The sequence below is a fragment of the Protopterus annectens genome, chromosome 6.part0 (genome assembly GCF_019279795.1).
Source record: "Protopterus annectens isolate FY-2018-M chromosome 6.part0, PAN1.0, whole genome shotgun sequence".
In the NCBI taxonomy this organism is placed as follows: domain Eukaryota; kingdom Metazoa; phylum Chordata; order Ceratodontiformes; family Protopteridae; genus Protopterus; species Protopterus annectens.
The window spans coordinates 1,626,402,655-1,626,420,539 of NC_056737.1; the positions used below are offsets into that span (position 1 = coordinate 1,626,402,655).

General features: G+C 40.7%; 1 protein-coding gene across 1 annotated transcript in view; it reads left to right on the plus strand.

Annotated features, from left to right (window-relative positions):
• DNAH7 (dynein axonemal heavy chain 7) overlaps positions 1–17,885 on the plus strand; it is a 4,771,155-nt gene that overhangs the window by 2,791,853 nt on the left and 1,961,417 nt on the right. The window contains exons 33-34 of the mRNA XM_044073696.1: positions 2,249–2,404; positions 16,848–17,016. Of these exons, the coding sequence (XP_043929631.1) occupies positions 2,249–2,404; positions 16,848–17,016 (325 nt within the window). The remainder of the gene's footprint in view (positions 1–2,248; positions 2,405–16,847; positions 17,017–17,885) is intronic.

The window sequence follows — 17,885 nt, forward strand, 5'->3', positions numbered from 1 at the left end:
ATCGGTAGACCTTCAGGATCGATCAGATCACAAGATCGCGTGCTATCACATAAAGATTCACAGACGCCCCTGGGGCCGGCCGTCACCGCTTCATTACCTGCCCTTTGGCCTCACTTCAGCCTCCCTTTGGCCTTGGTCAGCCCCAGAGAGAACATTCACAGCTGGCCTGAGACGCCGAGAGACGCGTTTCTTATCCAACCCCTTGGCCCTCTCCGCCACCTCCAGGGATGTACACCTTCGTCCAGAGACGCTTCACTCATGCAGCTTTGCAAGCTTCTAGAATTTCGCTTCTTTCAAAAATCCTCTTTACCTCAAAAATCCTCTCTGCTGCCTTGCCAATCTATCACCTTTAACTAAAATGTTAGCCCAGACTAACAAATCAATAAAATTTGAAATCCAGAAATTTTTCAAAGGCAAAGAACCAAGCAAAGCAATTGTGTTGAAGCAACAAAGGTCAAAGGTTCTAGGGCCCAATTAGGTTCTATCTTGCTCTGAAACTAGTAGCCCACGCGCTAGTTCCAGGTTCGCTAAATACCGAGTGGTGATGCACCTGTCGACCCGCCCAAGCGAGACACTTAGATCTAGGTGACACAGTCTGACAGGGCTCATTCCACGATGGTGGGTATCAGGTCCTATCTCTCAGCAGGGTCCCTCCATTGTTCTCTCCAGTCCCCACATTTGTTCTGGACCTCGATCGGGTGTGGGGCATTATCAGGCAGGAGCGTCCACGCGGGTGGCAACCCATAGAATACCACCCACATACATAAATGTCCTGGAATTAGAGAGCTTTATTTAACGTTGCAAAGCCTCCTACGGACTTTCTTCCCACAGACCATTGCGGTGAGTACAGGCGGACAACCAAGGGTGGTCTGGTACGTAACAAAACAAGCGAACCAGGTCCCTATCCCCTTATGTCGAGAAGCTCTCAACTTGGCAAGTAATGCATCTCTCTTTCCAGCGGTTTTGAGATAGCAACGAGCCTCGCAGGTCCAACCTATTGGCGGACAGAAAGCAGAGATCTATTCTGATGCCTCACGAGGTCTCTCTCAATCAGTGGTCTCTGGATCAGATTTTTTTTTTGGGGCACCCTTGTTGTTGCGACCTTTTCGCCCCCCAAAAAACAAAGTGCCCCCAGATTCACACACTCATTTCTTCCACTTCCAGGCCAAGAGACTCCCTCTCTCCCAGGATTGGCCTCACTGGGACTTCTTTTTCCTTTCCTCTCCTTCCATTGATTCCATTCCAAAGCCAAAGGTTTCAGAGTTTTGAGAGCCAAATTGATCTCCATTTGCATATTGGCCTCGACAAATTTGGTTTTGCCTCTACATCATCACCTTCTGGTGCAGCCTGGCATCTGGACCCAGTTCCGATCTTTTGATCCACCAGTCGGTCAGCAGCACGATTTCTGTCTCAGTCATTTTAGTTTCTTTGTCTTCTTTAAAAGTCGTCCACTAGAACTGTTTATGCTAGCAAGCAGCTTTTTTTATTATTTTGGCGCCAAAAAATTGAATCCTTCTTCACATCCTATACATTCTGTTTTGGCATTCAGGAGTACAAATGGCTGCTATTCCAAGAATTGTGTTATGGCTTACAGGGGACAATAATCTCATGTTATATAGGTTATGCCTTTATAAAAGGAGTTTTTCTCTTAAAAAAACCGCCTGTGAGCTCTCCTCTCCTTAATGGGATCTGAACCCAATGTTGGCATCCTAATCTACCCTCCCTTCGACCGTCTTAACTCGTGTTCTTTAAAGTTGTTGACATGGACAACTAACATGGAACGTTATGGTAGGTACATAACTTCTAATTTCTGTGCTTCACTGCTATAGGAGAGTGACTTGCATAACTGCTGCTTTTGATGTTTTGTTCTAATTTAACTGCAATAAAATTGGTGCATCTGTACCTCATACATGCCTCTGAAACAATTGATAACAGCTGATTGATATATGTGTGTGTGTGTGTGTGTGTGTGTGTGTGTGCGCGCGTTTCTATTTTTAACAAAGCAGTAATTGCACCCTTGCATTTCATTGAATTACAGTACAGAGAGGCAGCTACATTAGTATGGGTTGTATGTCTAATGTATTATGTAAAAGAAAATGCAGTGATGGCTAAGGTGAAACATGATGTTGCTGACTTCACAAGTCCTGACACTGTTCAGATAAACTGTGCACTAATGTTTGATCATATTCACCTAATTTACAAACTAAATTTAAATAGTAGTGTATCTTAACTTCATTTTTCTTTGCAGGATTTCCTTTTAAATCACTTAAACAAGGATGTGTATAAACCATTGCTAATTAACTTCTCTGCACAAACGACTGCAGCTCAGACTCAAAATATTATCATGTCAAAGTTGGATAAAAGGAGGAAGGGAGTCTTTGGTCCACCACTTGGAAAGAAAACGGTAACAAATTTTTCAATTTTATTAAACTGTGAACTATATTTAGAACTTTAAACAGCAGTAAGGATTAGTCCAGCAAATCATAATAAAGAATTCATAGCACTATATATTTAAAAGCAAATCTATCCCATTGAAGTAAAGAGAGAAATATTTGGGTCTAATAGTTAGAGAAACTCTAAGTGACACAATAGAATCCAAGTTATTGGAGTAAATGGAATAAACTCCAGCATCTTATACCCAAGACTGGCAATTTTCAGACCCTACTGGGCAAAACCAGGGCAGTCCAAACCATGCTTTTTCCACATGATCTTTATTTGCTTAGAAATTTATCAGTCACCTCACACCATCCTATTTTGTCCTAAGTTCAATATCTTATTGATTCTGCTATACTAAGCAATAAAGGCAGAGACAATCGAGTTAAAGTGCATATTTACCAGCATTCTACTGGGGGGGGGGTTATTCCTTATCTGGCAGCTGTTTCTCCTACCCCCCCCCCATGATAAACATACCTATGCTAAACTTAGCATTTCTGATAGAGCAGAATGATGGTTCACCTATTGGCAAATTGGACAAACTTGAGTGAAAAAGATTGCAGCTTCTGAAATGGCAAAGAGAGTCCTTCCATTGGAGAAAATTGGGCTGAGTTAATACAGGCAGAATAGGGCTAATCTATACAGAAGTTTGGAGTATTAAAATGGTAGTGCTGAAGAGTGTGATTTGCAGTTATTGGAAAAATCAAGAACAAGTTTGCATGACCATCCATCAATGGGAACAAGCCTTTTGAAGGCTTTAAAGAAGCTTGATGGATGGCCTAAATACCAGGATCAACAATCCTATATTTTGTTTAGATGGTATTACACCCCATGTAGGCTGTTGAGGATGAGCATGAAAGGTAATTGTAACTGCTGGAGATTATCAAAAGGAGTAGATAACATGCACATGTTTTGGGGGTGCCACAAGATTAGTATACAGTAGAATCATTTGGCACAGAAACTAGCTAGTATTTTTTTCTCTGCTTCCTGCATTAGATTAGAGATTTTGGATATTTGGTGTCTGTTCATAGCTCTTTGTTGGAGATATCTTGGATATTGGCCTGCATGGTTAAATGTCTTGGGGATAAAATGTGGAAGCAGATGATGACTCCTTTGTCAGGTCACCTTGCAAGTCTCCTTCAAAAACAGTTGTGGTACTCTATTATGAGTGGGGATACCTCCAACTGTCTTTGTCACAGTGGCAGCATTTTTAGGCAATTACAGCTGTTAAGTATACTGATTATATTGGTCCTATGGACTTAGTTATGTCTGTGTCATCATACTTTGTTTAAGTTAAGCTGTATAAATAGTGTACATAGTTATATTGTCTTTGTTACATTTGTTATGACTTTATTGCTTGTGGTGTTCTCTTTGCAATCTACTTTTATTGGTTATTGTTATTTTATTGTTTTTATCAATGTTTCAATAAAATTCAGTTTTAAAAATAGTTTATACTGAATTTCAATGAGCAGGCCATTCTTCATGTAGAATGCAAAATATGTATTGTATTACACTTGGTGCACATGGTAGACATGTTAATTTTGCAAGGAAATTTACAACTTCCTTGTCTTTATTCTCCAGAGATACAGCCTTGTCATCTGTCTTGATAGTTTTTTTTTTTCTTTTCTCATATTCAGATTGTTTACTTTATAAACATTCTGTATAAATATCCTTTAATTGCAGCATCAATTTCTCAGTTTTATGTTCAGCTCTAAAGCTTCTGTTTCAACTTTCCCTTTGTCATTTGGTCATCTTTTGAATACTTCCATCTTCAGCAGTGTCAGATACAGTCTTCAGTTTTCACTGTTTGTGTTCTACTTCAGTTGTTTCTTATGTTTTTCATTATGGAATACATCCATTTTACTTTCTAAAGTATTAAAATATATATAAAATATAAAATATTTACAAATGCACTCTATGAGCACCTACAAGGATGCATGGATCGTGCTACACCTAGCAAAACCAAGACTCACTCCTCTAACAGAAAGAAACCAGTTTGGTGGACCCCTGCAATAAACAAGGCTATACAATAGAAGGAGGAAACTAGTTCAGAAAAAAAGCAAATCCCAAGAAGGAAAGGCATCCCTGATCAGTATCAGTAAGAAACTAAGGTCCCTAATGAAATCATCCAAGGCTAACTTCGAAAGAAAAATAGCCAAGGATTCAAAAGATAACGACAAAGCCTTCTTTAGTTATGTTAAGAATCTAAGTGGCAACTCCCAGATATGCACTGAACTAGTGCAAAATAGCACAAAATATACTGAACCTACTGATATTGCCAACATCCTGGCAGATAGATTCAGTGCAAACTTCACCCCCTCTCACCTCCAAAAGGGCCCACAACAATACCAGAAAAGTGTAGTGTCCCAAAAATCACAGACGCACAGGTGAAAACAGCCCTTTCAAAAGCCAAAAACACAGCATCAGTGGGACCAGATGGTGTCCCAGGCTGCGTCTTGTATGAACTACAGAACAAACTAACCCCCCACCTAAACATGCTGTTCAACCTCAGCCTCTCCACAGGCTATGTAACCATAAAATGGTGCACAGCAATGTTTATTCCTCTCCACAAAGGAGGGGCCACAACTGACCCTGGTAACTATCACCCCATAAGCCTGACTAGCCTGGTCTGCAAGGCTCTGGAGCACATCATCATGGAACTCATTAACAAAGACATTGGGAACCTCCAAACACTTGACCTGACCCAGTTTGGCTTTGTTAAGGGCAGATAATGCCTACTAAACCTGGTTGACTTCTTCGAGACAGTCACCAAGGCCATAGACGTGGGAAAGGTGGTTTACACAGCCTACCTTGACCTCGCCAAGGCTTTCAACACCATTCCCCACTCAGGTATTACAGGAAAACTCACCAGCCTGAGCATAAACCCCTACGTCACGAGATGGGTTGCCAACTGGCTTACAGACAGAACTCACACGGTAAGAATAGCGAGCTCCAGGTCCGACTCTAAACCAGTCACAAGTAGTGTCTCGCAGGGCTCGGTCTTGGGACCCCTACTGTTTGGCATATACTTCTCAGAAGTACAGGTAAACACAGGAGGACTATGGCTAACCAAGTTTGCTGATGACTGCAAACTGGGAGCCATAATTGACTCTCTGGCTGACACGGACATCCTCCAAAAGGGCTTTACTGAGACGGACACCTGGTGTCAAAGTCATGGCCTCAAGCTAAATACCAAAAAATGCATAGTCATCCCGTTTGGGAAAAACAAAACACCCACGAATTACCACATAGGTGGCAGCCCCCTTAATGCAGAAGAGGTAATAAGAGATCTGGGGACCCAGGTAGATAGTAATCGCTCCTTTGACAATCATATTGCCAAACTAGTTAGGAAATCCTTCTATGTGGCTCATTTAATTACTAAATTGTTCACATCTAGTAATAAAGAGGTTATAGTGCCCCTCTACTTGTCACTCATTAGACCCATCATAAAGTACAATGCCCCATTTGGGATGTACCTCACAAGACACTTCCAACAGCTGGAAAGACCACAAAAGTACTTCACCAAGAGGATTACTGGCCTCAAACATATGTCCTATGCAGCCCGACTGAAAAACCTCCGGCTGTACTCAATGGCATATCGCTTACTCAGAGGTGATCTCTGCCTGACTTACAAAGCCATGTCCAACTCAGAATTGATAGACATGCTCCACCTAAAGAAATCCAAGTCACTGCGAGCCACGCGCTCTAGTGAGCTAAACCTCACCACAACAATAAATAGAACATGCTGGAGGGACAGATTCCTTTCACAGAGACTCCCCATGCTTTGGAACAAAATTCCAAATTATATCAGGCAGAGCCCCTCACTAACACTCTTCAAGAGAAACCTTGACGAGTGGACGGGTAACAGAAAATACACCCCTGGGATCACCTCATTGGCTCTGCTTGACAGAGGATCAGTTAATTAATCAATGGGGCGGCAAAAGCCGGCACACTCTGGCTAGGCTTATAAATGCCCTCGGGCTGATAGCCTAGTACCTACCTATGAACCTATAAAGAAGATATTTACTTGCCTCTTTTTAGCTGCAACACTCACAGTATATGGTCACAAAAGTAAAGTGAAAGTGCAACAGATGTGGGTATGCCAGAAAAATGCTCAACATTTTGCTCCTTAGAATGTTATGTACCCTGAAAACATGCATTATTAATACTTCAAGAAGTTACTATTTAAATACTACTTTTTGCTGTGTCTTTTGTATAGCTTCTGCAGATGTGTGAGATAACAGTATGTGATTATTTGTTTCTCTTTTGGTGACTAGGTGACCAGGATCCCAATGAAGCTATAGTCCTTTATTCAGAGAAAATCTGGAACTGTATTTTAAGTAACTGTGATAAATGTGGACAGGGCACCACAAAAGCTACTACTTTTCAGTGACAAGTGTCACATTTAATATTCATCTGAACTACCACCAGAGCACACAGATGTGGCCTTGATTTCAATATTAGAAGTTTCCTGTCAATGGCTTCAAATTTATAATCTCAGTTTTTACTTAATTGCTGGTAGATTATCGCAATGTGTTTTCCTTATACTGATGTTCACTGTTGTCTCTATAAGCATGCAGTGGCTTGTAGAAAGAGCAAGTATTTATTTATTTATGCACTTTCTCTGAGCTAGAGTGGCCTTGTAGTGTGCGTGTGTGTATGTGTGTGTGTGTCACCCTACAAAAATACTTTGTTTGGGGCTTAATTGCTTGAGGCATTATTTCCTTTCATTGAGATGATGTGCGTACTTGATGGAAAACTTCTGAGGAAGTTATATTTGAAGGAATTGCAGTTTAAGCTGTCATTGAGGAGGTGACCCAAGTGCCTTATTTGGACGTAGAACTCAGTTCCTTCTGATCTTCCAGTATCAAAGGTAAATGCACAGACTGCTGAGACATTGACAGTATAAATAATGGTTTCTAAACTATTGCTAATATATTGAGTAATGAAAACCTGAATGTAAAGGAATTTGGCAAATGCATTCTATGAAAACCTTTTCCTAAATCTGTAGAACCCAGAATATTGTCCCTAAGGAATCTGTCAAAGGTTCTGTATCCTCAGGATGGGTTATATTTAGTTGCTGTTGTTGGGGTATGCTGCCTTCCAATCCAGTAGGGAGGCAATATCTGACAGTCAGGGCTGTTCATCTTATGACTTGCAAACTGAGCTCTTGAGTTAGAGAGGCAACAACTTTTGTCATCTTAAGTATTTAGGGTTGTAGCCGAGGTAAAGAAATGAATTACTAAGAAGTTCTGTTTGTCAGAAAGAAAAAAATGCTTTTGGATTGGTGTTCCTGGTGCCAGTGCAAGTGCAACTTTCTAACTTTCATGTTTACTGGGAAAGGATTATCTTTTTCTTTCTTTAAGACTCAGTGGTCTGCTTTTTCTTATTGATTTCTGTAAGTGTCTGCATTACTCTTTAGCTTCTAGACACATGATGAAGAAATTCCTAAAGGAAGTGCTTCTTATTCCACTCAAAAGACATTTTTTCTAGATCTTATCTTGTTTTCGAAAGGTTGATGAAGCCTCCTTTGTGCCTACCTTTTCAGGTCCTTTAAAGTTTCTGTATTGGAAAAGAGTCCTCCTTTCAACTGTTGTATTAGCTAGGACAATATCTCAGTTGCAGTTTTTTTAAGAATACCAGTAGAGTTGTTTAAAAAGATAGGGTGGCATTCTTTTCTAATCCTTGATTTTTGCAAAATCGTAAGAAGGATATTGCCATGAATTAGTAGACACAACCACCTTCTTTTTATCCTAATCCACAGAACTGAGGGGAAGGTATTTTATGTTTCAGGGACCCTGAAAGGCAATTGTATATGACATGGACATTATTGTTATTATGTATTTTTAACAAAACTATCCATCTAACACAGATTTCAGGCTAAGACAGACTAATAAATCACATGTTCTTGCTTTCATTCACTAAATTTAACCTAGTCTTCCAGAACACCTCTGCCTAATGTGATTTCTCATTAAGTGCCAGACTAGATTATTCAAACTAATATTGAGTACTTTTCTTCTGTCCTAAATGTTCATTGGTTATTTTGCAGCAGCTCAGGTTGGGAGCCTTCATTTTTTATGCAAGGCCATGAACCTTACCATAAGAATTCACACAATCACATGAACACATACACTCACAAAATTTGTCTGTCACTTAGTCATATATCTGCATTATATATAATTCTACGCACCTGAGCTGCAGACAGATGTTTTTCTCATATTGGTATTTTCATTAAGTACCTGTTTGAGCTGTTGTCTGGCTAAGATTTACCTGCAAACAACTGGACGTAGAAGCTAAATTAAGTACACTTTTATCTGCACTTTTTTCATATGGTACTACATTTTATTTATTTTTTCACTGAATATTAATTGAATTGAATATCGTGGTCTCTCTGTGTCTCTACAGAGAGCTTGTTCGAAGTGTAGCCAGTGGTAGCACTGGGGGTAGTTTCACTTCTTTGATATTCTGTGTTTAACTCCTAGCCTAGGGGGTTTGTCCTGCCATATAAGTATTGCATCTTGTGTTATTTCTGCTAAATATCTGAGCTGTTGTCTGGCTAAGATTTACCTGCAATCAACTGGACATATAAGCTAAATTAAGTACACTTTTATCTGCACTTTTTTCATATAGTACTGCATTTTATTTTTTCACTGAATATTAATTGAATTGAATATTGTGGTATCTCTGTGTCTCTACAGTTGGTTCTAACCCCCCCCCCATTTTTGTTATGGTGTTAATCTTTGCGGCTTTGAAATTCCGTGCCCCTCTTGTAAATTTGTGTTTGGACACTCCTTCTGGGCTCATCTCATTTGTCACTCAGTTGAGTACAGTGAGATCATATTTTGATTTCAGACACTCCTACTAGTCCCATCATTTCAGCTTTATCTACTGTGTACAGAGAGAGCATTTGGGAAGGACATTCCCTGTAGCCTCTTAATCCTGCTCTGTTCCCCCCCTCGGAAAAAAAGTACACTTTATTCAGGTGTTCTTACCATAACTGTTTGCTGTTCTGTGTGCTCTTATCTGTTCAGTTGCTCTTACTCTGCACTTATTACTGCTTGTTGGTAGCCTCTTAATTTACTAGGGTGGCCACAGTGGTGCAGCGGTTAGCGTTGCTGCCTCACAGCAAGAGGTTATCCGGTTCGATTCTTGGCTGGGGTGCCTTCTGTGCGGAGTTTGCATGTCCTCCCTGTGGTCGCATGGGTTTCCTCCGGGTGCTCCGGTTACCTCACACATCTGAAATACATGCTTTAGGTGGATTGGACACTCTAAACTGGCCCTAGGTGTGAGTGTGTGGATGTGTGTGCCTTCTTTGGAAGGTTGGGCACCAGGCTGGCAACTCGACACCGTAAAACTCCACTGCCAATCATGAGCGGACAGGTGATCCAGTAAGGCAACCCCTAATCGGGAAAAAGCCGAAAGAAGAAGAAGAAGTAGCCTCTTAATTTACTGCCTTCTGCACTTGTTTTTAGTCATTTGTTAATTTAATTCCACAAAAAAAAATTCTATGCTTGTTTCCTGCCTTTCCTGTAACTAGTCTAGTCCAGATACAGATTTGCTGTATCCAGGACTGTTTGTAAGCTTCTGAGCCCCCAAGCCTTCTAGCTTATCAGTGAGAGTGGTAAGCACTAGGTAGCCTGTCTACCACAAGAGGGGTTTCTGGCCCAGAAATTGTAGTTTATTGGACATTTGGGCAGTTTTTCCATCTCTTTCAACATTCTGGTTTAAAATCCCCCTTTTGCGCTTGTTTCCCACCTTTCCTGTAACTAGTCTTGTCCAGATACAGATTTGCTGTATCCAGGACTGTTTGTAAGCTACTGAGCCCCCCCCCCCAAGCCTTTCTCTGTTGGAGGGAAACTTTCTAGCTTATCAGTGGGAATGGTAAGCACTAGGTAGCCTATCTACCACAAGAGGAGTTGTTTCTGGCCCAGAAAATGTAGTTAATTGGCCATTTGGGCAGTTTTTTTTCCATCTCTTTCAAATGTCTGATTTAAAAGCCCCGCATTTGCTCTTGTTTCCCACCTTTCCTATAACTAATCTAGTCCAGATACAGATTTTCTGTATCCAGGAGTGTTTGTAAGCTTCTGAGCGGTGCCAAAGTCAGCTCTTCAATTTTTCCCTTAAATCTGCTAGTTCTCTCCTCTCCTGCACTTTTACTAGCTTATTACTCTAGCACTTTATCAGACTTCTTGTAGCAATTATTGTAGCATGGAATACTGCTATCAGCACTAAAAGTTCTACAAGGAAACAGCTCCAGTACTTATTATTAATGCCCACCACTCCAGGCATGTCTAAAGGTTTAGTTCCCTGTGCTTTCTCCTGTTAACCTGGTGAACTTGGGCATCCTGAGGCAATGTACTAACTGCCTCATGTACACCGACAACCCTCTTGTCTTACCTCCCAACACTCAGACTTGTGAAAGATGCACTTATATATCCAAATTGGAAGCCACTCACTCTCCAGCCAAGACCGGAATAACTGGTCAAGAGGAGAAGGTTAACACTTACACCACACCACATGGAACACATAGCCCTCCAGAACACACACCAGCACTGCCTTCACATAAAAACACAAACCACACACCCACTTTCATGGAGGCTCTCAATAAAAATCTACCCAAACAGCAGAGACCTCCAAGGCAGAAATGCACTCAACCACCACAACACTAATCACGAGACACATAGCTCTCCTAAACAGTGTGCCACTCAACCAAAGCCCCTAAGGAAAAACAGCATGCCAAACACACTAGTTATAGGTGACTGGATAGTGAGTCACACTGATGTCCCACTCACTAGGTTGAATAAGGAGAAAGTAACTGTCAGCTGCCTGTCAGGTGCCAGGATCCACCACATAACACACTCACTCGGGTCCCTCAACAACAGGTATAAATATGACTCGGTCATTGTACATGTGGGTGTGAATGACCTGAGATGTACCTCCCTGGACTATATGAAAAGAGACATGGAGGAGCTCTCGGATTATGTAGCCCAGGCAGGTATGACCCTAGCCCTGAGCTGCATCCTACCATCACCCAGAATGATACCACAGTACAAGCAGAAAATGATTGATTTCAACAATTGGCTAAGTTTCTAATGTCTCTCTAAGGGGATCCAGTATCTGTCTGCCTGATTGACAGACCTCGATGCTTTGCCAAAGATGGCCTGCATCTTGTTACCCCTAGGCTTCCAGATACTGGCCAAGGCTCTTGCCACCCCTATTAGGCGGTGTTCCAAAGACCAAATTACCACTGTAACAGCTACAAACAAATGCAATCTGAGGGTCTTGATGCTCAACGCTAGAAGTCTAAATCTCAAAATGCACTCGCTCGAAGCACTCCTTAAAATGGAGAACATTGACATTTGTGCTGTAACAGAGAGCCGGTTCAAGGCAGCAGAAAGCACCCCTATACTACAAGGCTATAACTCTTTCCACACCTTTCGGCCCCAGAACTTGGACTGAAGCTCCAAAGGCGGTGGTGGGTCCATATTCATAAGGGATGTGCACACCTCCAGACTGGTAGCCCAACATAACGCATCAGAGATACTTCAGGTTCAGCTAACACTGGGTAAGACAGCGATTCAGGTCGTAGCCTGTTATAGGTCCCCAACCATGTCCCAAGACTCAAACTCAACATTCTTAAACACCATGGAGAATATTAGGGTCCAGCCTAATACTCTCATACATACTAGGTGACTTCAACTACCCCTACATTAACTGGGAACCTACTCATGTACCAATACACTTTCCCATCATTTCATGGAGTGCATTAATTCCAATGCCATGGACCAGCTCATTCTTACCCCCACTAGAGGTAGCAGTATCCTTAACCTGGTCATTGCTAACATGGGCGACCATTGCTCTGCACCAATAGTCAGCTCCTTCTTGGCTAGATCCGACCACAAACTAATCACCTTGGAAATCCACATCCCACCCCCACCCCCGCAAAGGTGACCACCATGAAAAACTTCTCCAAAGGTAAAACAGAGGTGGATAACTTCATGGCACCCATGCAAATTGGAGAATAGTTGCATGATTGCCGAATCATGGACCAATGCACTGTATGAACATGTACAGAAATGCATGGATCTCACCATACCCAATAGAACCAAGACACCCTCTTCCAAAAAAAGAAAGCCAATCTAGTGGCCCCTGCCATAAGCAAACTCTACAACAGAAGAAGGAAACTGATACGGAATAAGGTGAAGTCTCAAGACTGGAAAAATTCCCTTATCAGCCTCAACAAAAAGTTGAGATCCCTCATAAAATCCTCTAAAGCTTGCTATGAAAACAGAATTGCAGCAGATAGTAAAGACAACCACAAGGCCTTCTATAGTTATGTAAAGAATTTCCAAGGCAATACCCTGATTTGCTTTGAACTGCTGCATAATGTTACCTCCTATACCGAGCCAACAGATATTGCCAATATACTAGCCAACAGATTCATTGCCAACTTTACCCCCCCAAAGGGCCAATCACAATACCTGTAGATTATCAGGCACCCAGTATTACTGCTGCAAAGGTTAAAACAGCACTGTCCAAGGCCAAGAATACAGCTTCTATGGGACCTGACAATATCCCTGGCTGTGTTCTGCATGAATTACAGAGTGACCTGGCACCTCACCTGTGTGCCCTGTTCAATCACAGTCACAGCCTCACCTCAGGCTTTGTTCCTTCTGAATGGTGCACTGCTACAGTCATCCTTTTCCACAAAGGCGGAGCGACTACAGACCTTGGGAACAATCGCCCCATTAGCCTGATGAGTCTGATATGCAAATCTATGGAACACATCATCATGGACCTAATAAACAAGGATATAGCGAATCTCCAAACTCTGGATCCCACATGGTTTGGTTTTGTGAAGGGTAGAGCATGCCTGCTCAACTTGGTCAACTTTTTTGAGTCAGTCACCGGAGCTCTGGATGAAGGCAAGGTGGTTCATATAGCCTACCTTGATCTGGCCAAATCCTTTGCTACCATTCCCTACTCAGGAATCATAGAAAAACTCACTAAGCTAGGCATTAACCCCTATATCACTAGGTGGGTTGCAAACTGGCTCAAAGATAGAACCCACAGTGTTAAGGTAGCTGACTCCAAGTCAGACTGCCCACTAGTCACGAGTGGAGTCCCACAGGGTTCGGTCCTGGGTCCTCTCCTGTTTTGTATCTACTTCACTGAAGTCCAGGCCAACACGAAGGGACTCTGGTTGACAAAGTTTGCAGACAATTGCAAGTTGGGAGCTATTATTAACTCCCCAAGTGATGTTGACATCCTACAGAATGGCCTCATTGAGAACAATGACTGGTGTCAGAACCATGGCCTTAAGCTCAATGCCAAAAAATGTGTTGTTATCCCCTTTGGGAAAAACCAGGTTCCCATGAATTACCACATTGACGGTACTCCACTGAATGCATAAGGCATTATAAGAGATCTGGGAACACAGGTTGACAGCAAACCCTCTTTTGATCACATTGCCACTGTGGTCAGAAAGTTCTTCTGTGTGGCACATCTCATTATTAAGGGTTTTGCATCCAGGAAGAAAGAGGTCATTGTCTCCCTCTACTCTTCCCTCATTAGACCAGTCGAGTATAATGCCCCATTTGGCATTTACCTCACTAGACACATGCAACAACTGGAGAGGCCGCAGAAGTACCTCAAAAAGGATCCTAGGCCTTAAACACTTCTCCTGTATGGACAGACTCTAAAAACTCCAACTATTCTCTGTCTCATATTGCCTACTTAGAGGCAATCTCTGCTTGACTTACAAAGCCATGTCTGACCCAGCTCAGTTAGAAATGCTACATCTAAAGAAATTCCAGTCCCTCTGCACCACTCACTCCAGAGACCTCAACCTCATTACCACAATGAACAGAACATGCTGGAGGGACAGGTTCATAACCCAGAGACTGCTCATGCTATGGAATAGACTTCCCATACATGTCAAACAGAGCACCTCACTGACCCTCTTCAAGAGAAATCTTGATAAGTGGATGGGAAATAAAAAAATTCACCCTGGGGATAACTCCAGTGGCTCTACTTGACAGAGGCACTGGGAACTAAGGTCGGGTGGCACGATGCCAGGCTAGTCCTATGGCTAGGCTTGTAAAGGTCCCAGGGCCATTAGCCTAGTACACACCCATGAACCTGTGAAATAAACAACAAAAGGATGAATAAATAAAATAAAGAATGATGCACTATATTCTTCCTTTTTGAGCAAAAGTGAACATTAAAACACTGCATCCAGCATCAGTAACTTGGCAACTGTTGAAGAAGGGCTTCTGTTAGTCAAAAGCATAAGTAGCTGCATTTTGAAAACTGACAGTCCGTAAACGTTATGATATCACTGTTCTGTGGGATTAAGGAATTTCTAAAATCATATCAATAGTTTCCTCATTTTCATCAAATAAAATAGGTATTTACAGTGGCAAGCAAAACCTTTTCATAATGCAACACTGGAAGCAAAAGTTTTTTTTATGCCTCTGCAGATATGCTAGATCTTTGGAAAGTGTCATTCAGATTATAATTATAACATTTAGGTTTACCCTTGTTCATTCTCTTGTTTTCTAGCCAGATTTTTTTGCAGTAATAAATGGAAAAAGGGGGATTGATGCTGATTTCATACTCTGCTAGGACCAGTCTTGTTCTTTCTAAGATATTGAAGTTAGTGCAGTACACCCTTGCATATATCACTTTGCTGTTGTCTGACTCTCTTCAGTTCTCCCTGTGCTGGTCTGTTCCTCAAATGAAATGGGGAAAAATATAACTGAGCAGGGTTTTCTATAGTAGTTTTATTGCTAAAGTTTAGTTATAAAAGTTTATCTTTTGTCTGTTCGTCACAACCATTAGTTTTCTGGCACTGAGAAGCAAGGAGATATGTTTTTGTCCATAGATCAATAAACAAGTATGCTTGTGGCATGTAAATAGCCCCACAAGACTACAATATAAAGTACCTATTCTGTGTATTCCCAGGCCACAATGTTAAGGAGTGAGTGACCTGGGTTAGATTCAACAAAGCTACATTGATGAGAAGGCTTAAAGCCCTAAGTTCATACTTAACAGAAAAAAATAATTTGTTAGAGAAAATGCATTAAAAACATAGAGAATAGCATCAAAGACAGGAAAAGTAGGCCAGTGGTAGTGATAAGACCAGGAAAGCCTTGCTTGTGGATTCAGGAAGGAGGATGACTTTCTCATACTACATGGTGAGGTATTCTACACTAATAGTCCCCAGAAATGAACACGAATCCAGGCCAAAAAAAAAAAGATCAGAAACATTACCAGTACTGATATGTTAGTCATGTTAATTAAAATAAAGACTGATGTTAGTACCTGTACAAGACTCACCAACCATAGTTCTAGAAGTACTTGGGTCATTGATAACTTTTCTATCTCACAATTCTAGGGTCTGGGGTTCAGTCCTAATATATGGTCAATGTATGTGTGTGTGTGTGTGTGTGGGTGTTGTATGTGTAGCTTACATGGTTTCCTGTGTCTGCATGAGTTTTCTCAAGGTTTATTCACATCTCTCAGAAACATGCTGGCTGCATTAACTTGCATTTGTAAATTGTGTTTTTCCCTTGTCTCTGTTGCCTGGTTCTTAGCTGAAGAGGATACACTTTTCAGCCCAATTACCTAATTTATAGATGATAGACAGATGGGTAAATAGAGTGATTGATTGAGGAAAATCCTGAATAAGAAGCAATAGTTTGGGATATAGTTTGGAATGATCCATTAGCCATAAGTGTTACAGGGGCTGCAGAGAGTATTCTCAGGGTTTGTGCTACATTCTGAATTGTTGCATTCAGAAAATGTCTGAGAATTCAAGTGTTGATAAGGCAGCATGAGCCAAGGAAAGAGACTTCCTGCTTTGGATCTGTTCACTGACATGGGGACATTGCATCAGTACCCAGATGTCAAGAATTAAAATACCTAGTGACAGAGTTCTGTATCACTGAAAAATAACACTGCTGTGGTAAGCTACTCGCAACAGTTGTACTTTCCTTGTGCATAGTTATTAGTGGTTTTAGTAAAAATGGAGTAACAGCCTTCTGAAACCACATTTGTAATAGAAAGTAACCAAGTACTTGAGTACTTCCTATTTAGACATAAAATCTATATCTCTGTTTTTCTTTATTGATTAAAAGAAGCAGAAAGACTCTACATGGTTTGCACAGGTAAACTGCTGATTAATATACAGCTTTACTCACAGTTAAAACAGATATTACTGCATCCAGGTGTTGAATACTTAAATGCTACATTAAAAAAATGGCAACACACTGTAGTGATAGACTTATAAATAAAAAATAACACCATAGAACTGCTTTTATGTTTAGTGAATTATAGGATATTGCTGTACAAATGTGTGCATATGATATATCTGAATGGTAAATAAATGGAATGATTTATTTCATTTTCAGGTTGTGTTCGTAGATGATGTAAATATGCCTGCTCGAGAAACTTATGGCGCACAACCACCTGTTGAATTACTTCGTCAGTGGTTAGATCACTGGAACTGGTATGATTTAAAGGACTGCTCTATGATCAAGCTTATTGATATTCAAATTATATGCGCAATGGGACCTCCTGGTAAGTATGATACAGCATCTTAAATTGGTGCTTTAAATTTCAAACTTTGACTTTTTGTTAATTTTGTGTACGTGCATACCAGTAGGCCTACTATTCACAATTTTTCATTGAAGACATATTCCCTGTATTAAATGAAATCTTCTGATTGTACTTAATATTCTCCGATATATTAAATGGATATATTACAACTGTATATGAAGTAATATGAAAGATGAATTTTATATATATATATATATATATATATATATATATATATTTTTTTTTTCAAATAAAGCATTAACTTCTGAAATGTGCTGTCATGAACTTTATGGCAGATGAAATGTAACCTGAAAGTGAATAACAGTGACCACTAAAAATTAACTAAAATTGAAATACTGCACCTATTTTAGGTTTGCTTCCTCCTGGATACCTATTGAGAAAATAGCTACACATTTTTGTACATATTTCAGTAGCCCTACCTTTGCTATTTTAATAGTATAAGGTACAGATCACTCTCTAGAATAAATTGCAGTAGAACAGTAATCTTGCTACATAAATTGGAAGATTCCAGTGCTACTAAATTTAACATCACAGTAACAAGGCTACATGATATTCAACTCTAATGCATATAAGTATCTTAATGTAATAACAGTCCCAATTAATTGGTTTAAAATTCAGTTATTAGAAGTGTGTAATTAATCAAAGTCAAGGCTTGCCACATTCATTGGATTTTCTCTATCCATTCCCTTGCCAGCCAGTCATAGAATTAGATAAGATAGAGTGACATGCTCTTGTGGGTAAAATCCACGATTGCGTTAAGCTTTCTGTCAGTGTTTTCTCCATAGCTTTACCCATTGCTGAACCAAGGCTAACAGATCTGTAGTTACTTG